Source organism: Hibiscus syriacus, unplaced genomic scaffold (assembly GCF_006381635.1).
Source record: "Hibiscus syriacus cultivar Baekdansim isolate YM2019G1 unplaced genomic scaffold, ASM638163v2 tig00015426_pilon, whole genome shotgun sequence".
Classification (NCBI taxonomy): domain Eukaryota; kingdom Viridiplantae; phylum Streptophyta; class Magnoliopsida; order Malvales; family Malvaceae; genus Hibiscus; species Hibiscus syriacus.
Genome location: NW_024062362.1, coordinates 971242 through 993696, shown reverse-complemented (window position 1 = coordinate 993696; position 22455 = coordinate 971242). Strand labels below are relative to the sequence as shown.

Sequence of the window (22455 nt, the reverse complement as noted above, 5' to 3'; positions counted from 1 at the left end):
CCTACGTACCTAAATCTTTTAACTTCAAGATTTACCAAACCAACATTGACCGGTAAAACCTGAAACAACAAGCTCACACACACATACAATGCACGCACGCACGCACGCACGATAAGGAAAAGAATGCTAATTATTGTAACTTGCATGATAAGGAAAAGAATGCTTTTGATCAGCAAATGATTTTCTGTTCGTCACTACCAAAGTATTTATTTGACGTGTCTTTGATTGGAATGTGTTGAGTTAATCGATTGACGGATTTGGCCAAGAAGGGGGTGAATTGGCAATTAAAAATTTGGTGGAAGCTTTTGCAGAAAATTGAAAGTAATTGCACAGCGATTTAGAGTGGTTCGACTTTCTCAATCAAAGTCTATGTCCACTACCTTAGCTATCCACACTAAGGATTTTCCAACAAATTCTCTAATTTGTTCTTTCTTTTGAGGCCAAAGAGATAACCTTACAACACCCTCAAGAATATACCCCAATTCTTGAGAACACTCTTTCCCAAAGAGAAGATTACAAATTTGCAAATTTATCAGGAAAACCTCACAAGGTAAGATGTTTGCACAATTCTAGAACAAGAAAAGAACACTCAAAGATAATTACAAATGAGCACAAATGGTGTTCTTGAAAGCAAAATGAATATTGAAAGGAAAATTGGCTTGATTTGCACAAACTTGGTGTTTGATGCTTTCTCTCTTGTTTCTCTATAATTTCTTATTGATCAAGGGCTTCAGAACTTGTTTAAATACACCTTGAATCACTTCTGAACGTTGGGGATGATTAGTGAAGATCATATAGCCGTTTTAGTGTGAAAACAATTAATAAAACAGCTTGGAGCGTGGGGGGAATCGGTTCCCCCTCATAGGGGATCGGTTCCCTAAGTGTAAAATTCAAATATTTCGACCGTTGAACAGGGAGGAATCGGTACCCCCTATGGGGGAATCGGTACCCCCTATGGGGGAATCAGTTCCCTCCGAGCATTCTGGAAATCTCAGAGCCAAACCATTCAGGGGGAATCGGTACTCCCTTGGGGGGGAATCGGTTCCCTCTGAGCAATCTGGAATTTTTGGCTTTGAAATGGTTCGAAATATTTTGAAAGATTATTTTGAAATTGTTTTAAGATTAAAACTTAATTTTACACTTAAGTAAGGATTAAAAATGATTTTTGAAATATTTGGAGTAATGTTTTGATATTCGAATAATTATATCGAATATACATAGAAAATCATTTTGGAAAATCTTAAAATTCATTTAACTTAATTTGTTATATCAAAATATCAAAATGTTTTCAACAATCTCCCCCTTTTTGATATAACAAAACATTTTAGTAATTTTAAGATTTTGAAATCAAGTTTTGAAATTACTCCCCCTTACTTTAACACTTCTCTTGATTGTGATCTTAGCAGCTTATGCATACATATATCTAATCAATTGGCTAAATGTTTTTCACGTTTCTTTGAATATTTTTGATTTAACAAAAAGGGGGAGAAGTGGTTTTAAGTGCATTTTAAAACAAACTTATTTTAAAACACACTTAAAACCACTTTTTCCCCTTTTTGTTAAATCAAAAAGATTCAAAGAAACGTGAAAAACATTTAGCCAATTGATTAGGTATATGTATGCATAAGCTGCTAAGATCACAATCAAGAGAAACATTAGCCATTAGCTTCATAATCAATATTCATATTTAATGTGATATGGCAAAAATTGGTCATATATCTAACATGAAGTAAATGATGCAATAATGAATAAATCACACAAAACATATAAGTTCATACCATCCATAAATCCAAACAAATTCACAATCAATCAATTCACAAATTCAAACATTCCAAAATATTCAAAATGTTAAAACAATAAGTTTGGAGTTCAAAGTAAAACATTTAATCACATATCCGGATCAGGAGGAGGAAAACGAGCTCGCATAGCGGCCATTTCGTTAGTGAGGTCATTAATACGTGTGTTGGTTGCTTTATTATTTGCACGCATTTCCCGAAGAATTTCTAATTATTGAGCTCCCATTGTGGATAAATGGGACTCTATAGAAGTAAAGCGCGAATCCATAGTAGCGTATCGAAAATCGAATGTCTCCATAAAGGATTGGAAATATGGAGGCATTGGATGCGTTTGTTGTGCTTGCTCTTCGGGTTGCTCCTCGGGCTGCTCAGGTTCATCTTCAGGTTCATCTTCAGCTTAATCGATGTCTCGCATTAATTGCTCAAGCTCGAGATCTTCGTCAGCCTCGGGTGGAGCTTGTGAAGAACTAGCTCCCGGAGTATTTGCAGAAGATCGAACCCATTCCCCGATTTTCTTATCCTTAATCCATCCCGCTCTCATTAAGGAAAGAAGGTTAATTTGTTTCTTAAGAGGAAAAATGGCATCTAGACCGACTCTAAGCCCAGCTTTGGAAAACAGATTACTCAAAATACAACCGTAAACAAGAGATGAACAGAGTTTTTTATTAGGAACAAGATTTACGGTTTCAACAATTTCAGCAAAAATAATCTGAGGTAGGTTGATTTTAATATTGTTTTCGAAACAATGTAACCACCAAAGATCTAAGGCTCTAAGAGTAGAATAACGACCTCCGGATGGTCGAAACCACCAAGAAATCATTAGATGAAGAAAACGTTCATGAAGGTCTAGGACACTTGCACTATCCCTTCTTTTATAACGAGATCCTAAAACCTGTTTTTCATTTGAAATCCCATCATTATCTAATCCGAATGTATTGGCTATGTAAGCCGAGTCAATATATAAGAATTGTCCTAGAAGGTAGGAACGAATTCCTATGGTTTCGGTTTCAGTTTGGTCTTTAACACAAACGACATTAGAATAGAAAATACGAACAAGTTGATGGTAAACGATGGGTTCAAGGTCAAAGAGTTTATCAAATTTCCACTCTTGTAAAAGAGGAAGATATTTAAAATTGATAGCTAACATATCTTGACGAGAAGGAATACGTTCTTCCCGGATTTTGTAAGAGTCGAAATATTGATAATACCAAAAACGATGATTTCTAGGACCAGGATGATTGAAACACGAATTTTGGATAGTCAAATTAGGATCAATAGGATTAGGATTAGAAATTGGAATAGGTGGAGGATTTGGAGGTGGATTTGGTTGACGGTGTGAACGACTAGATGAAGACCTAGCACGTTTAGGATTGGACATTGATAACCTGCAATTTAGAAAACACATGTATGCAATTTAATCAATCCCAAAACTCAATTGAGTCCTCAATATTTCAAGGTTTTCTAAATCAATCCTAATGGGCACAGTTTTTGAAAAACTTTTGAAAAATATGGTTTTGAGAAACAATATATGTATAGTTTTCATAACAACAACATAATTTAATCAAAACACAATAATTTGAAAATTAACATTTTTTTTAATTTCGAAAATAAAAAAATTTGGAAAATTCTTGTGTTTTTGATGAAATTGGTTGTAATATCTAGTTTCTAATCACTAAACAATCAATGCCCGATCTAAAATTCATCCTATAACTAATTAAAACAAGTCCTATGTTAAAATCAATAAAATAGAGAGTTTAGAAAATTTTACCTTGAAGGATGAGATTGAGTGGATTTTGATGTTGTTTGCACGATTTTAATGATGATTGCAAGTTTAGGAGATGATATTTGAAGTGAATTCCGATTAAAATCAATGATTTGAGGCAAGAATGGAGATTTGAGTGTTTGAGGGTGAGAAACAGCTTGAAGATAGAAGAAGGGTTTTGGGAATTTTGAAGGGTTCTGCCCGATAAAACCAGAACCCCAGGGGGTATCGATTCCCCTGTGGGGGGAATCGGTTCCCCTTCAAAGGGGAAATCGGTTCCCTCAAGGGGGGATCGATTCCCTCTGCACCAAAATGCTAAAATCCGATTTTAAACACCCAAAATGCTAAATTAATTTCCTCTAGTGGTATTGGCAACTCATATATTGAAAATTAATCATGTTCAAACAATTCAATTAATCTTTAAACGATATTTGAACATAAAATTAATTTTTTATCAAGAATCATAAACTCCCCCTAACTAATAGCAATGAATACAATCAAAATTTACTATTATAAGCATTTTTCATTTATTATTAAAAGTGCTAAAATTATTTTAAACACTCAGTGAAGATAGATTGGTCAAACCTAATTCTCTCCTAAGTGTCCAAAATCGTTCCTTGTCTAAAGGTTTTGTAAAGATATCCGCTAATTGGTGCAAAGTATCAACAAATTCTAGAACTACATCTTCCTTAGTGACATGGTCTCTAATGAAGTGATGTCTTATTTCAATGTGCTTAGTTCTAGAGTGTTGGATGGGATTTTTAGTGAGACAAATATCACTAGTATTGTCACACTTGATAGGAATAGTACCTACTTCAATTCCATAATCAAAAAGTTGTTGTTTCATCCATAAAACTTGTGCACAACAACTACCGGCTGAAATATATTCCGCTTCAATGGTAGATAATGCAACACAATTTTGTTTCTTTGAAAACCAAGAAATTAGCATATTTCCAAGGAATTGGCAAGTACCGGAGGTGCTTTTCCTATCTAATTTGCATCCTCCATAATCCGCATCAGAAAAAGCATGCAAGCTAAAGCTAGAGTCTTTAGGATACCAAAGTCTTAAACTAGGAGTGTCCTTAAGGTATCTAAAGATTCTCTTAACAGCTAGTAAATGTGATTCCTTAGGACATGATTGAAATCTAGCACATAAGCAAACACTAAACATAATGTCCGGTCTACTTGCAGTTAGATAAAGCAAAGAGCCAATCATTGACCTATATAATTTAACATCTACACATTTACCTCCTTCATCTAAGTCAAGCTTTGTTGAAGAGCTCATTGGAGTGTCATGAGGTTTCCCATTTTCCAGTCCAAACTTCTTGAGCATATCTTTGACGTACTTAGCTTGATTAATGAAGATGCCATCTTTTCTTTGCTTGATTTGGAGTCCCAAGAAAAATGAGAGCTCCCCCATCATGCTTATCTCAAACTCACTTTGCATTAGCTTAGAAATTTTTTGGCAAAGAACATCATTAGTAGAACCAAATATTATATCATTAACATAAATTTGAACTACTAATAAATCTTTACATTTATGCTTTAAAAACAATGTAGTGTCAACCTTTCTTTTTGAAAAACCTTTTTCAATTAAAAAATTTGACAATCTTTCATACCAAGCTCTAGGAGCTTGTTTTAAACCATAAAGAGCTTTTGTCAATTTAAGAACATGATCTGGAAATTTTGAATCTTCAAAACCTGGAGGTTGTTCCACATACACTTCTTCTTTTATAAAAACCATTTAAAAATGCACTTTTAACATCCATTTGATATAATTTAAATTCATGAAAACATGCAAATGCTAATAATATTCTAATTGCTTCCATCCTAGCTACGGGAGCGTATGTTTCATCATAGTCTATGCCCTCTTCTTGAGTATACCTTTCAGCAACAAGTCTAGCCTTGTTTCTCACTATATTACCACTCTCATCAAGCTTATTCCTAAATACCCATCTAGTACCTACAGTAGATTTATTACTAGGCCTTTCAACTAATGTCCATACTTTACTTCTCTCAAATTGATTTAACTCTTCTTGCATAGCCATAATCCAATGTTCATCATTTAATGCTTCTTTAATATTCTTAGGCTCTATGCATGAGATAAATGCAACATAATTACAAATATTTCTAAGAGAAGATTGAGTTGTTACCCCCTTTTGATGGATCACCTATAATTTCACCATCCTTGACATAGTTGTACTCTCTTGGATAAGATACTTCCCTTTCTTCAATGGTTGGATTCTCAAGAGGATCATGAGTTTCCTCATTTTTTGTTTCTTCCTTTGATGATGGTTCTCCAACTTCATGTCTAACATCATTTGTATTTATAACACCTATTGTACCAATACCTTCAATGTGACCTTTTGAATTGTCTCCAAAAGTCACTTCTCCTCCATTTTTGGCGTTAGGCTCAATGAACCGGCTTTTGTCTCCGGTCATGTGTCTTGAGCATCAACTATCAAGGTACCATGAATTTGAATTTGTTTCCCGTGCCTTGTAGCAATGCTCATTTCCCTACAAACATAGATTAATTTTTGATTTTTGGTACCCAAATTCTTTTGGGTCCATATTCATTAGTTTCCAAAATCCTAGTCCCCTTAGGTATCCATTTGTGTAGGATATTTTTATCTTTAGTAGTAATGAGTTCTTTAGGAACCCACATACTTCTAACGATTTTTCCATTAGAGGTTCTTTGGGGACCTCTATGATTGTAGTTTCTAAAACTTTTTCTAACAAAGTTGGATTTTGAATTTCCACCTTTTTCAAAATGTTTTGTTCCAACTTTATCAAAAGAAGTTTTAAGATCATCAATTTTCTTTTGATGATCATCATTGATCTTTGAAAGTAAATTTTGCAAATCTAAATTTTTCTTTTCAAACTCTTCTAGTTTGATTTGCAAATCTTTGATTTTACTTTCAAGATCGTTGTATGTTTTGGATATGAGTTTGTTTTCATTTTTCAATTTTGAAACATCGTTTTTATATTTTAAAAATAATTTCTCATAATCCGAAGCCAACTCATTATATTCCTCTAATAACTCATCATAGGATAAATCATCAAAATCGGATGAGTTAGAGGTTACCTTAGAATCTTCCCCAAATGCCATCAAGAACAAGTTAGCTACTTATTGTTCCTCTTCATCGGAACTTTCTTCATCGCTCCATGTAGCCACATGAGCCTTGTGCTTATTCTTTGATTGACCCTTTTTCTTCAATTGTGGGCATTCATATTTAACATGCCCTGGCTTTTTGCATTTGTAGCAAATGATTGGGTCCTTATCTTTCGGTTCATTTTTTAGGCCTTTATTTCGTTTGAATTTTCTTCCTCGATAAGGTCTCATCATTTTTCTGAACCGTTTGGCAAACAATGCCATTTCCTTGTCATCGTTATTTGAATCACTCTCATCTTTTGTGGATTTGAGAGTAACTCCAATGTTTTTCTTCTTCTCCTTCTCCTTTGGTGTCTCGTCAATTTTGTCGAGGTCCACCTCATCTTCGAGCATCATTTCATGAGTGAGGAGTGACCCAATTAGCTCTTCAAGAGTTAAGGACGTTAAGTCCTTAGACTCGATGATTGTCGTCTTCTTTGATTGCCACGATTTTGGGAGGGAGTAGACTAACTTCCTCACAAGCTTTTCATTTGAAATGATCTCTCCATATGATTTGAGACCATTGACAATCGTTGAAAATCTATCTGTCATAGCTTTGATATCTTCATTTGGTTTCATCCTGAAATTTTCATAGCTATGCGTTAGAATACTAATTTTAGATTTCTTTACCTCATCGGTACCTTCATGAGTGACTTGAAGTTTGTCCCATATTTCTTTGGCGGTTGTACACGATGAAACTCTTCCGTATTCATCTGGTCCAAGAGCACAAAAAATGATATGGATGGCTTTGGAGTTGAGCTGGAACATTCTTGTCTCTCCTTCACTCCATAACCTTAGATGAGTGAGAGGTTTGATGTATCATTCTTCTATAGCATTCCATGCTCCCATGTCACTTTCTTGAATGAAGTACATTATTCTATTCTTTCAATAGGCATAGTTAGCTCCATTGAAGAAAGGAGGCTTGTTGACGGGCATCGAGTCGAGACCGGAGTCGAAGTTTGAAGCGGAGGCCATCGATGACTTTGATTATCGATATAAATCTTCCCGAATCGACTCAAGAGGCGATTAAACCTTCAAATAAGTTAGGCTCTGATGCCAATTGTTGAGTTAATCGATTGACGGATTTGGCCAAGAGGGGGGTGAATTGGTAATTAAAAATTTGGTGGAAGCTTTTGCAGAAAATTGAAAGTAATTGCACAGCGATTTAGAGTGGTTCGACTTTCTCAATCAAAGTCTACGTCCACTACCTTAGCTATCCACACTAAGGATTTTCCAACAAATTCACTAATTTGTTCTTTCTTTTGAGGCCAAAGAGATAACCTTACAACACCCTCAAGAATATACCCCAATTCTTGAGAACACACTTTCCCAAAGAGAAGATTACAAATTTGGAAACTTATAAGGAAAACCTCACAAGGTAAGATGTTTGCACAATTCTAGAACAAGAAAAGAACACTCAAAGATAATTACAAATGAACACAAATGGTGTTCTCGAAAGCAAAATGAATATTGAAAGGAAAATTGGCTTGATTTGCACAAACTTAGTGTTTGATGCTTTCTCTCTTGTTTCTCTATAATTTCTTATTGATCAAGGGCTTCAGAACTTGTTTAAATACACCTTGAATCACTTCTGAACGTTGGGGATGATTAGTGAAGATCATATAGCCGTTTTAGTGTGAAAACAATTAATAAAACAACTTGGAGCGTGGGGGGAATCGATTCCCCCTCATAGGGGATCGGTTCCCTAAGTGTAAAATTCAAATATTTCGACCGTTGAACAGGGGGAATCGATACCCCCTATGGGAGAATCGGTTCACTCCGAGCATTCTGGAAATCTCGGAGCCAAACCATTCAGGGGGGAATCGGTACCCCTTGGGGAGAATCGGTTCTCTCTGAGCAATCTGGAATTTTTGGCTTTGAAATGGTTCGAAATACTTTGAAAGATTATTTTGAAATTGTTTTAAGATTAAAACTTAATTTTACACTTAAGTAAGGATTAAAAATGATTTTTGAAATATTTGGAGTAATGTTTTGATATTCGAATAATTATATCGAATATACTTAGAAAATCATTTTGGAAAATCTTAAAATTCATTTAACTTAATTTGTTATATCGAAATATCAAAATGTTTTCAACAGAATGCCAAGTGATATTGTAAACTAAAGCGGCTTATCGGAGATGTTGTCCAAGTTCTGAAACGAGATTAAAGTTGGCGAGTGATATGTAGCTGCTTTTAAATCATCTGATGATTGGGTTGATTCGGTGTTCATGAGGGAATGAATATGCAATCTTTCTCTTATTCACTTGCAGGCTGAAAGTGCGATCGCCGCTCTCAACTGTAGCGGTGTGGTTCTGGGGTCACTGCCCATAAGGTCAGATTCCCGAGTTTCCATCATTACTCAAAATGTTTTCTTTTCTCTTCTTTTTTGGCCATAATTTGTCTCCAAAGATCAATTGTCTATTTTGATTGTGTTCTAAGTCGACCTTTGTTGTTCTTGTGTATGATCAGGGTAAGTCCATCCAAGACCCCAGTTCGGCCACGCACTCCTCGCCTTCCCATGCACTGAATGTCCAGGACCCTTCTGATTTAGTATCAGTTTATATATATATATTTAGAATCCATACGCGCATCCATGTAAATATATTTCCCATGTTGATGGTCTGCCAGTTTATATATAATATATATTGTCCGCCGCTGCGCTCGGGAGTCATTGAGTTATCTTCTGTTTGTCCTTGCAACTAACAGTATATAGAGTTGGATGGAGCTTGGAGGCTTTGAAATGATGTTATGCATTATAACTCACTAATGTGGACTAGATTTTGTCCCAAATTGAACTTTTCTTTGCACATCCTGGTAGTCACAGGTTATGTGAATGATGGAGTGGTTCTTAGTACTTTTCTGTCACCGGTAACGTGCCATCTTCAGATCGGTGATCGGTGCTGACGGCTGCTCTATCGAACTTTCTTCCCTCCTTTCCTCTTTTACTCGTAAATTTGTGCATTTCACATTGATCATATACTTTATTTTCTTGACATTACATTAGTAGAATACAGTGTGTCAAGTAAATATGTTACTGCAAACAACCCATGGATTGATTCAACAGCCACAGGATTATTTATATATATCGAAAAGCTCAGAGTTGCAGAAGGCATCGAAGTGATTTCCCGTCGACTAGCAGCTGAAAGGCTTTGTTTATCTGGTCGAACGGAAGTTCGTGCGTGATGAACTCATCCAAGTTCAGGGTCTGGAAATAGACAGACAGACAGAGAAACAAACTCAGTTCCATTGGAGTTTCTGAAGAGCAAATTGCAGAGAGGAGGCTTGGGGTTTTACTTACACCACACATGCATTGTTGGGCAAATCTTGGGAGCTGGGTTTTGCCTTTGAAGCCTCCAAAAACGGATCCTATAATTTGACGCCCGTTAAACATCTCCATTGGATGCAGAGGCAGCAGCATCGGGCTCGGGTGGATCCCCAGCAGCACGGTCAGTCCCCACCCCTGTGTGTGTCATCAAACATGGACTCAAAGTTCACCTCTAATCGTGGACATAAATCAATCGAACATATTTATGTTCATGTTTGTTTATTTATTTGCTAAATGAAGATTTAATTGTATTACATGTCTCCAAAATATAACTCTCATTTTAAATTAGTCCTTAAACTTTTGAATATTTATATTTCATCCCTAAATTATGACTTTCATTTCAAATTAATCTTTAAACTTTTGAATATTATAAATTTATCTCTAAACTATGATTTTTTTCTAAATTAATCCCCAAATTTTTGAATATTCAATTCCATCCCTAAATTCATTCAAACATGTAATTAGTTTCAATTATAATTTAACCTGAATTTTGTAATTTTTTTTCAAACACAATAATATAACTTGGTTGATTTTACTGACAAGGGACGTGGATAGTACATACATATAATTCAGGATGAAATTGGAGTGTTCAAAAAGTTTGGGGGCTAATTTAGAATGAAGGTCATAGTTTAGGGATCAATTGAAATATTTAGAAGTTTGAAGATTAATTTAGAATGATAGTTATAGTTTAGGGCTAAAAATTGAGGTACCAAAATAAAAGTCATACTTTGAGGATATGTGATGCAATTAACTCTTAAATAAATATATGAGTTTGCTCATTTCAGGATGAATGCAAAATTTTATGTTTGGTGTAAACTTAAACTTTTAAAATTTTAGAGGGCGAACTTGAACTTATAAAATTTTAGAGGGGTGAAAACTGATTTTTAATAAAAAAAATACATAAAAGAAAATATAAAATATATAATAATTTTAAATTTTTAGGAGGACGACTTCCTCCACCCACCCTCAGTCCATCATTGTTCATATTTATTTAGTTTAATATAAACATAAATGTCTAAACTGTACTTAAAATTAAGTTTTGATGTCTAAAGAATTTTTATTTAAAATAGGTGCTTAAAGTTTTCTGTTACATTTTTAGATGCATACAGTTAAAATATTATATATTTATTTTAAAAAAAAATCTAGACGTGACACGTGTAACTTAATGTCACTTAATAACTTTTTTAACGGTAGACACCTAAAATGTAACAGAGAAAATTTTAGACACATATTTTTAATAAAAATTATTTAAATACTAAAGCATTTTTCGAAATATTCTTTAAACACTTATTTTTATATTAAACATATCTATTCATTTAACATAATAATTAAACATTATACGATTAGTTTATTAATAATTCATCAAACCCTCTATTCGTTTACAGCCCTAGATGCAACTGAGAACAGAGGAAGGAGAGTGATGGAAAAGGAGTTACCATATGGGTGGACAAAAATGCTTCACGAAGAACTTGAAGGTTACCAGCACACTCAAAGCTGTAGTCCACACCTCCCTCTGTCATTCCCCCTATTTTCTGCATTTAAACCAATCCCATTTGCATTAACTTCTACTACACATGGGTTTTTTTTCATTAGGGTATTCTGTTTTTTTATTTAGCCCATTCATGCACTCAGATTTTTATTTTGGATAATACAACAAATATTATAGTGAAGTTAAAATTTATTACGTCACTTCGACGTGATGAATTTTATATACTATAAAAAATATCGTAAATCTCAAAATAAAAATATTGGTGTCTTATTTTACAATTCTTTTTTGGGCTGCCCTATTAGGGGGAAAACCCTACACATGTGCCTTCTTGTGGCCAAAAATTTATTACTAACCTCATGCACCGGAACTTCTAGATCCTCTGGGTTTATGAAGTCTGTGATTCCCACGGCTCTGCCTGTGCCAACATGACCCACAACATTTATACCTTGTGTCTTACATTAGGGTGAACCGGGCAGCTCGGCCGACGGTCTGACCCAAGGTTAATTTACGATGAATTTTAATCTAAAATATTAAATTACAGCGAGTTTTAATTTAAAATGTTAAGTTACTGACTGTATTTTAGACTCGTCCGGAACAAAAGTAAATAAAATTAGAAGGGAGAGAATAGTACCTTTGGCAAATTTGGTAGGGTTAATGTCAACGCCTATAATTTTTGATGCTCCTCTTACTCTTGCTCCTTCAGCTACCTGGTCCATTCCAGTTCATTATTTTGTGTCAGATTCAATTACTTGATCACATGGGATCATCGATCATTATTTAGTGTATGATTTTCTTAAAGTAATCTGCTATGTAATTTTGTGTTATGTATGTATGCATGCATGCATGCATGTATATATGTATGTTGGACGGTTGAATAATTCAGAAACGTCCAAAAACTGTGTTCCTAGTAAAGTATGTGTTTCTATAAGTAAACTTCAGCTAATGTGACAAAAGTGTCCAAAAATAATGAACAAGTTTTGCATTTAATGGTGGTCTTAATATAAAAATAAGTGTTTTAAATTGTATCATTTTTTCATTTGGATGTTTAAGTTTTTTTTTCCGATCAATTCAGGTATGTAACGTTACTATTTTTTAAAATTTTATTTAAAATAATAAAAATTAAAAATAAATTATTTAATGAAAAGCTCAAATTTTCGAAAACCTTAAAAAAAATACTGAAAACTTTAAAAATCTTAATTTTAATCCCTATACTTAGGTCGGCGCCACTTTTGCCACTGACAAAATCTACCCTTGACCACACCTCCACCCAAGCCCCCACCCGGTGACTCCAACAGTCATCATGACGGTAAGAACGACGATGACCGACAAGAGAGATGACAAGGATGGTGTCAATGATGGAGGTCGGCAAAAAGGATGATAAATTTAGGATTAGAAATTTTAGGGTCGATTTTAAGAATTTTAAGGATTTGGTACTTTTTTTGTAGTTTTAAAAATTTTAAAAAAAGTAGAGATTTTTTTAAAACATAATAATATTTTTAAGTTATTTTAATTAAAAATTGTATGAATGCGATGTATTATTTAACAAACATTTTTAACGATTAGTATAATCGAGAACTTAATAATAACATTTATAATATTAGACATTATGATCGATCAAAAAATAATTTAAGTACCTAAACTAGGAAAATGTATATCATTTCAAAGTTTAAACACTTATTTTTATATATCCTTGATGACTCAATAAAAGCGACCAACTTACAGCGAGTCCCACGGCACCCAAACCAAAGATTGCGACGCTTGATCCCGGTTGCACGTCGGCAACATTCCAAGCCGCTCCAACGCCTTGACCGAGCCATAAAATCAAGTCATGTCAATATGGTTGCAAAGAGTAAAGACTTAAGGCAAAGTTGGTTTCTCGTTGTGTTTATACCGGTTGAGACACCGCAACTTAAGAGGCTCATCTTCTCGAGCGGGGCGTCGGAGTCGATCTTGACGACGCAGGCGGAGTCGACGACGGTGTACTCGCTGAAGGTGGAGGTGTTGAGGAAATGGAAGATGGGGCTCCCATCCTTGGTCGAAAACCTCGTTTTCCCATCGTTTAACATCACGCTCTTCAATGGGTTGACCCCAAACTTTAGGCACAGATTTGTTTTCTGGTTCTTGCAGCAGCTGCAGTTCCCACACTCGCCTTGGAAGATCGGGATCACACGGTCACCCTTTCTTATGTCTTCGACGCCTTCTCCGACGCTCTCCACGATCCTAAAACCGAACATCATCAGAGACGTAATCAGGATTTTTTCGATAAAAAATGTGACATGTTCATATCTTGTCACGTACCCTGCAGCTTCATGGCCTAGAATCCGAGGGTATGCCCTCTGAGCTTCATTCTTCAAAACAAAAAAGAAAAAACCATACCGAATTTATTCACGAACTAACCGATGAAAATACGAATAACGACCGGGTTTTATTTTACCTCTCCTTTCCAAGCACCGAGATCCGTGTGACAGATTGAAGTGAAGAGAATCTTGATCCTCACCTCCATCTTCTGAGGCGCAGCCACTCGAACATCTTGTATCACCAGTGGTTCTCCGGGACCCCATGCAACCGCCGCTGCAACATGAGCGGATTCAGAAATAATTTCGAAAATGAATACATATATTTAAAACTTGTGTTCTCGAGATAAGTAAAATGAATAATTAACAGAAAAAAAATTCGGATTTTAAGAGACAATCGTACTTGCATCCGCCAGTCGATCCAAATGAAAGTTCGAGTTCTCACCTTTGCAAGTGATGGTTTTGTCTGCAGTGACGGTTGCCCCGAAAGAATTATGGTCAACGGCATCCATTTTTTCTCCCTTTGTTAATGAACCAAGCTGATGGTTTTGCAAATTGGTATGGACTTTGTATTTGCACAAAGTTTGCTTCAGGACTGATACTTATAAGCTTAGAGCACATGGCTCGATGATTTAAAAAATAATATATGTTTTTTTTTGTGGAATTTACTAATCCGGGATTATTGTTTATTGGCTTTAATATATATAAGGTGCTCAACGTATGTCCATTTTTTCAGTTCAGTGGCTAAGGTGTTTTTTGTTTCAGTTTGGTGCTTAACGTTACATTCCGTAATTTAGAATGGGTCACGCCGTGACGGACCATTAGTTTTCTCCGTTAAGTGACACGTGTCACAATCTGGTAATTTTAAAAATTTCTTTTTAAAAATAAATATTAAAAAATATTATTATATTTATAAAAAACCCTTATTTCTTTTAAATTACAAAAAGGCCCAAATCCTAACACCGAAGCTTACCCACAGCGGCGGACGGCAACTACGACATGACCCACTGGTTGGGTTTTGAGCATACGGCGACGAGGAAACTAAATATAGTGACGGTGAGATGAACGGAGGTCCGAGGCGGCCGAAATCGTCCAAAATCCGAGGCTTCGGGGTGGATTTTTGACGAAACTTCAAGGGTTTGATTTCAGCGAACGACGACGACTATCTACGAATTGTTTTGGGGGCTTTGATCATGGCGGCGAGGCGCTTCGATTGGGCTGGGCGGTGACAGGAACGGACGAGCGACGGTGGCAGACGGTGTGAGTTTAGGGATTTAAAAGAAGGTTTTCAAAATTTTGAGATTATTTCAAAATTAATGTGTTTTTAAATTTAAAAAATGTATAATTTTTGGATTAAAGTCAGATAATTTTTGGATTAATTTCAAGCTTGAAATCAAGCTTCGCCGCCATGTTTTAAACTTAATACAATAAATGGTATATTTTAATTTTAAAAATATATAATTTTTGAAATGTATCCGATGCCGAAGCTTGATTTCAAGCTTGAAATTAATCAAAAAATTATCTGATTTTAATCCAAAAATTATTTATTTTTTAAAATTTAAAACACATTAATTTTGAAATAATCTTAAAATTTTGAAAACCTTCATTTCAACCCCTAAACTCACACTGACCGCCGCCGTCGCTCGTTCGTTCCTGTCACCGCCCAGCCCAATCGAAGCGCCTCGCCGCCATGATCAAAGCCCCCAAAACAATTCGTGGATAGCCGTCGCCGTTCGCCGGAATCGAACCCTTGAAGTTTCGTCGAAAACCCACCCCGACGCCTCGGATTTTGGACGATTTCGGCCGCCTTGGGCCTCCGTTCGCCTCACCGCCACTATATTTAGCTTCCTCGTCGCTATCCGCTCAAAACCCAACTGGTGGGTCACGTCGTAGTCGCCGTCCGCTGCTGCTGTGAGTAAGCTTTAGTGTTAGGGTTTGGGCTTTTTTATAATTTAAAAGAAATAAGGTTTTTTTATAAATATAATAATAATTTTAATATTTATTTTTAAAAAGAAATTTTTAAAATTATTAGATTGTGACACGTGTCATTTAACGGAGAAAACTAACGGTCTGTCACGGCGTGACCCATTCTGAGTTACGGAATGCAACGTTAGGCATCAAACTAGAACGAAAAAAATCTTTAGCACTGAACTGAAAAAACGAGCACACGTTGGACATCTTTTGTATATTAAAGCCTTGTTTATTTTATTGGTTTCTAAATTTAACGTCTTATAGATAAATATGCCACTTGTTTTATATACATGTGTTTACATACATTAAGTCAAATTTATTATATAATTATTATTATATTTAATATAATATTATTACTAAACAGGCTGCTAATCAAATATTCAAATCATTAAGCACCCATAGTGAAAAAAATATTGTGCCGTACGTAGTTTGTATGTATTTTAGAAATTATTTAGTAATTGTTTTTGAATTGGAAATTATTTAATAATTTTAAGCAAACCCAGAAATCATTAAGTAACATTTAAAATTCGGATTCAAACAATTGTGATTATAATGTTTATATGCAACGACGGACGCAAAAATTCATATCAACAGGCGTGAACTTAATAAATTATATTAAAATTTTTAGGAGTATAAAATTATAAAATTTTCAATTATACTTCTTTCTTATTGTTTTTTAATCTTAAATTAAATTATCGTACTTGTACCTTTAACATGTTAAGGGTTTGAGTCAATAGCCACCTGAGAGAGAGAAAAGATGTGCCGTGCCGGCCGTTCCGGGGCATTATGGGACCACTGCATTATTTTGTGGCCTCCACTTCTAATATTCACCATAAAAATTAAAAATGATAAATTTGATATATATATATATATATATAATGTTAAATATTTAACTTTTTTGATGTTATTAAATTTATATTTTTTTAGTATTTAGAATGTGACAACTAGTTTGATAAGTTTTAATGATTATTTTTTTAATAATTCAATAAATTTGATAATTATTTCATAACTTTCAAAAATCAAGTGGTAGAAAGATACTTTTTATAGTTTAGTGACTATTTATGTATTTTACCCAAAATATTTTTAACTATCTCTACTATTATCTTCTTCTTCATTTTCCGTGAAAAGATCAATGAATCAAACGATATTACGGGTTAAAGAGATGATTGTTATCAAAGGTCTCAAGTTTGAGCATAATGTTTGTAGAGGCGTTGAAATATTCATTATTCAAATAGATATTACCTTATAATCATATCAGATTAATAAAAAAAAAGTAGAATAATGAAATGTTATGTTAATATTAATATTATATAACAACACAACATCCAAAAGTGGTTGAATAATGCAATGGAAAAAAAATTCTTCACATAGTGCAGTCAAACAATTATTGCTTAAGTATGGTGGTTGCTACAGTGACCACCATAGGTCTCCAGGAGAACACGGCGACCTATGGAGCACTTGGCGACCTATGGAGCTGCAACAGTGAGGGAAGAGAGAATAGTTGCTGCAACAGAGGAGGCTTTGTCACAAGGAACACTTGACGACCTATGGAGCACTTGGCGACCAATGAGGTCACTGTAGAAAACACCCCAGTTCAAGAAATAATTTAGTTAGAGCCCTATATGGGGAATTTTTTTCTCCAACGCCCTACATGGGCGAGGAAGCCTATAACAACACCTATTTTACGATTAGACCAATTAAAATACAATCATTTCTAAGATGATATCATAATATAATAAATTTATTCTAGGATGAAGTATACAAATAGTTCTCCGACCATAGAGTACTATTTTATTAAGTCCTTTAACTATTAAAAGTTACAAAATGGTCATATGACTATAGAGTGTTGCTTTGTTGAGTTTATCGGCTATTAAAAGTTACAAAATGGTCATCCAGCTATTCATTATGTTTCAAACTCGTCATTTTTTTGTAAAAAAAAATTATTGTCATTTGAGATGAGCGTTAACATGATGACTGAGATATGATAATTGTTTGATATTCTGGGATTAAACTTTATCATATCACAGTCAACAAGTTAACGTTCAACTCAGATTACCATCAATTTTTTAATAGAAATGAATGAGTTTGAAACATAATGAATAGTCGTGTGACCATTTTGTATCTTTTAATAGTCGAGGGACTCAACAAAGCAATACTCTATAGTCAAAGGACCATTTTATAACTTTTAATAATCGAGAGACTCGCCGAAGTATCATCCTATAGTCGGGGGACCATTTGTATACTTTATCCTTTATTTGATTTAATACAATTTATTTTTATCAATTATTACTAGGGTAAACTACGCGTTTAGTACCTAAAATATAAGTTTTGATGTTTTAGTACCGAAATTTTCAATTTTTTCAAAACCGTACCTAACATTTAATTTTGATTCATTTAGTACCATCCATTAAAAACTTAACACGTTTAGTACATGAACTATAAATTTTGGTCCGTTTAGTACCTAATCTTTCAAAAAAATTCAAAACTTAGCGTTAAGTTTTTAACAAGGTACTAAATTAAACAAAACTAAATGTTAGGCATGGTTTTGGAAATTGAAAGTTTAGGTACTAAAATAGATCAAAACTGACAGTTTAGGTACTAGACACGTGTTTTATCTTTTTGACTAATACTTTTACTTGTAACCATATAATTTTCCCCCATTATTTTTCTGCTTTCTTGACTCTGACTTTAAAGCATTTTACTTTGCTTCTTTGTTGCAAAAGTAAGAAATGTGTTGCAAAGCTTTTCAACTGTTCAGTCTTCAACTAAGTCATTAAGAAATGGTCATGAAACTTATGTAAAGACTTACAAGTTGGAGTCAATGGCGAGGGGCTGCCATCCAGAAGGCATTTTGGGACCACTGCATCATTTTATGACTTCACTTCTATTCACTACCTAAGCAAAAGGGTAAATATCATTTTTGGTACCTAATTTTAGCATTTATTTATAATATGGTATTTTATTGTTTTTTTTCCTGTGAAATTAGAAACTTCTTCCGTTCCATAATTTGTATCTTGTATTGACCATGCACATAGTTTTAGTATATAAATTTGACCAAAGAAATGATAAGTTATCACTAAAAGGTAATTGATAGATTCGACAGATTTATTTTGATAGATGTAAAAGAGTGGGGCATATAAGGGTAAAAAAGAAAATATATGTGTTGTTGTTTGTTGAATTTTCTAACACTACATTTTAAATGAGACACTTTTAAAAACCAAAAGAGACATATTTAATTTACAAGTACAATTCATTTTTTATAACATCAAATTTATATATGTAACACACTTTCCTTTTGTTTATAACGGTTATGAGATTTTTCTAATCATAACCTAACTATTTAGAAACGGTTAACCACTAACGGTTAACCGTTATTAACGATTCGGTTACATATTATTCTACGGTTAACCTATTACAATTATTTGTCAAATTTTTTTCATAATTCATACTACAAAAAATTATATATATATATATATATATATATATATATAATTATAAATAATAGAAACTTATATTAAGTTATTTGTGTAAAAATATAATAAATTAGAAATATAATTATAAATTTAATTTATTAACAGTTAACTGTTGGTTAACCGTTTATCAAAATTCGTAACCGTAATATTAACCGTTAACCATAATTTTTAGCAGTTTGGTTAACCAAAACCATTTAGTATTAACGGTTCGGTTAATTAACCTGTTAAATATAATGGTTATACTTATTAACAAGTTCAGGTTTTTTGAACACCCCTACCAATAACACCAACTTACATTTATTATTATTATTCGAGTAATAAAGTCATCAATAATCATCTTTGACCTATTCGAGCAATCATCCAATTGATGTAACGTCTCGATTCTCAGGTTAGTAGTTTCGGGCTAACCGAGGAAGAGTTAAAATAAGCCCAATAGGCTTGTGAAAAATCTTTGGCCAAGTATGAAGTGGGTTGGGCTTGATTTGAGCCTATTAAGGTGAAAAAGAGGTGTTTTTCAAATAAGGATAGGTGAGAGAGATCTAGGAGAGTAATTTACCCCTAAAGCTTTTTGAAAGTTGATTCTCATTAAAATTTGATGAGAGACCTCCGCTTTGTGATGTGTGCTCTCGAGGAAATGTTATTAGTTTTGCTCGACAAGTGTCCGATTTCAAGTTGTGAGCACCTTAGATGCTTGATCAGGTGAGTAGAGCGTATGTAAGTCACAAGATAAATGAGAAACAATCAAGTATCGTGGTGGAATATTGAATCAGAGTTACGCAGTAGAAGCATAGAGATCTAAGTTAGTCGAGAATTATCATCATATCTTAAGGTACTGTTGAGATTTGTAAGCTCAACCTTCGATTGTTTTTGTTGGCAGGTCAGTAGTTTGGACAGTTCGTGGGCACCGTCGCAGCAAAACTTCCAGCATCCCTAACAGAGTACTGTATTGTAGCTTTAGTGGGCATATGTATTCATAGACCCTTACTTATGTATTCAATTTATTAAACTCGGAGTTTGTATTATTTTGGTTTAAATTACGTGTCACTGAGCTCTGATTTTATAAAAATGATTTTATAACTATCACTTATGTTTTATTTATGATATCATTCAGTATGTTTGAAAATAAATGAACAGGTTTTGAAAATCAGGGGTTGCATCGGTAACCCAATGTGACACTTTAGGCCTAATTAGTTTAGGGTGTTACACGTTCTTCTTGCAGAGTACGTCTCGAGTATTTTAGGGGGCATGTATGGTCATAGACCCTTATTATGTATTTGAGTCATAAACTCTGTTATATTTTTATTTACGTATTTTGTAGACTATTGTTGGGAGCTCCCCCATAATTTAAATACTTATTTTGTAAACGTATTATATCTTGGTTTTTATGTTATGAGCGGATGTTAAATTGGTCAAATGATTTTTTTTAAATGGTTAGCCACTTAGGTGGTTCCGTGTGACATTTTAATCCACCGAGTTTCGGCTCGGCTCGGATTAGGGTGTTACAGTTGACGCAAAAGCTTTCAAATCTCACTTTTACGATGATTTTCTGGCGCACCATAAAAATTTGTAAACTTCCAGTTATGATTATTAAAGATTACATTAACGTGCATACTCGAATAAGATCATAAGGAAACATCACACACAACACGCCATGCCAAACAAGGATCACCACTACTACCACGAGAATCTACCTCAATACCATGCAAAAAGCCACACGATATGTGAATATTCTCCATACGAGAATTCTGTAGTTTCGTCTCAATAAGAAACACTACAAAAGGGTTAATGTCTTTCAACATGCACTGTAGACAACGAGTCGTCCAAGATTGCCTTAAACCTCAAATGTTCTAGCTTAGGAGTTTTATTACGAACGACTGCCCAAAATTTACACTCCCTCTTATATTGTAAACCCTCTGTACGAAGAAGATTATCGTTGTAGAAATAAGGAAATCATGCAAAATTGAGGAATTAAATTAAAAAAAATGTAAATTTTTGTCAAAAAAATTGAGACTGCACGTGTATTCTACAGTAGTTGACGAGTCACGTGGTTCAAATTTATTCAAAAACCAACTCAAAACGAACTAAGAATTGCAAAAAAAAAAAACAAAAACAAATCGTAGACTAATCAAATTATATTGCTAAAAATCAAAATAACATCATTTTAAATTTATTTTTTTGATTCAAAATTTTAAAACTCAAATTCGAAATATGAACCAAACATTAAAATTAACTCGAATAACTAGAATAACTTAAATGATTTAAAATTAAAAAAAATACTTTTTTTAAGGTTGCGTCAATTTTCTTTCATTTATATTAATTATCATTCAAGTATATAAATTTGTTTTATTAAATAAGGATGCCGACCTATAGATAGATACTCTATCTCATTAAAATCTCTTTTGATTTTAAAAATTATCTAATTTAAAATGTTTTATTAAAAAATTAACAAACAACACTTATATTTTTTTTACCCTTATATGTCTCATTTTTTTATCTTTATCAAAATAAATTAATCAAATTTATCAATCACATTTTAAGGATAAATTTATCAATTTTTTTTTTGTTAAATATATCTTCGAAAACTAAATTAGTTGACCCTTATTCCCATATGTAATGGGGTAAGGGAGAGATAGGATAGTAGGCTGACCCAACGCCAGGTTGATAGCAATTTCCGTAGGAGACCTCCGAATTATGAAATACCTTCCGTGAGACTCGATCCCACGACCCTAAGATTAAGAACCTTGTGCTCTACCAACTGAGCTGGATGGTCATTTCTTTCTAAAACTAAACATATAATTAATATGAGATACAAATTACGAAACGGGAGAATATTATAGGTAAAAGTAAAACCCAAAACTCTGATGACATTGACATTTCCGATGATCCATGTGCAGCTTTATGTTGACTTGCAATATTAATTTGGCTTAATTTTTTAGTAGTAACCGTAGCAGCCTTTGCTTACCGTCACATGCACTTTGACACTTTAATGTTACTCTTTACCTTATATTTATTAATATAGATCATCATTTCATTCATTTAGATGTAATTTATTTAAGAGATAAGATTTCTCATATACGAAGTCAAATAATTGTCTATTTTTTTATGTCGTTTGTTACTAAAGTGTAAACAAATTTCTTGATTTCTGCTCGAATCAAAACTAAACATATAGTTGATAATATTCATTTTTTTCCT

General features: G+C 33.8%; 1 protein-coding gene and 1 long non-coding RNA gene across 2 annotated transcripts; one reads left to right on the top strand and one right to left on the bottom strand.

The window, feature by feature from the left end:
* Positions 1 to 8926: 8926 nt before the first annotated feature.
* Positions 8927 to 9501, top strand: LOC120207865. The gene is made up of 2 exons (XR_005524248.1): positions 8927 to 9043; positions 9181 to 9501. It is a non-coding gene; the product is annotated as an uncharacterized LOC120207865 (long non-coding RNA).
* A 270-nt stretch (positions 9502 to 9771) lies between these two features.
* On the bottom strand, positions 9772 to 14346 carry LOC120207864 (alcohol dehydrogenase-like 4). The gene is made up of 10 exons (XM_039207279.1): positions 14265 to 14346; positions 13960 to 14096; positions 13824 to 13873; positions 13417 to 13745; positions 13246 to 13328; positions 12157 to 12232; positions 11879 to 11940; positions 11473 to 11568; positions 10010 to 10171; positions 9772 to 9916 (listed from the first exon to the last, which is right to left on the bottom strand). The coding sequence occupies exons 1-10, from the start codon at positions 14329 to 14331 to the stop codon at positions 9806 to 9808; spliced, it is 1173 nt and encodes a 390-aa protein (XP_039063210.1). The 5' UTR covers positions 14332 to 14346; the 3' UTR covers positions 9772 to 9805.
* Between the last annotated feature and the right edge of the window lie 8109 nt (positions 14347 to 22455).

Coding starts and splice junctions, on each gene's coding strand:
- LOC120207864 (XM_039207279.1), bottom strand. CDS start 14,331: ATGGATGCCGTTGACCATAATTCTTTCGGGGCAACCGTCACTGCAGAC. Junction 13,746..13,823: donor CTAGGCCATGAAGCTGCAGG/GTACGTGACAAG, acceptor GTTCGGTTTTAG/GATCGTGGAGAGCGTCGGAG. Junction 12,233..13,245: donor TGGGTGCCGTGGGACTCGCT/GTAAGTTGGTCG, acceptor GGAATGGACCAG/GTAGCTGAAGGAGCAAGAGT.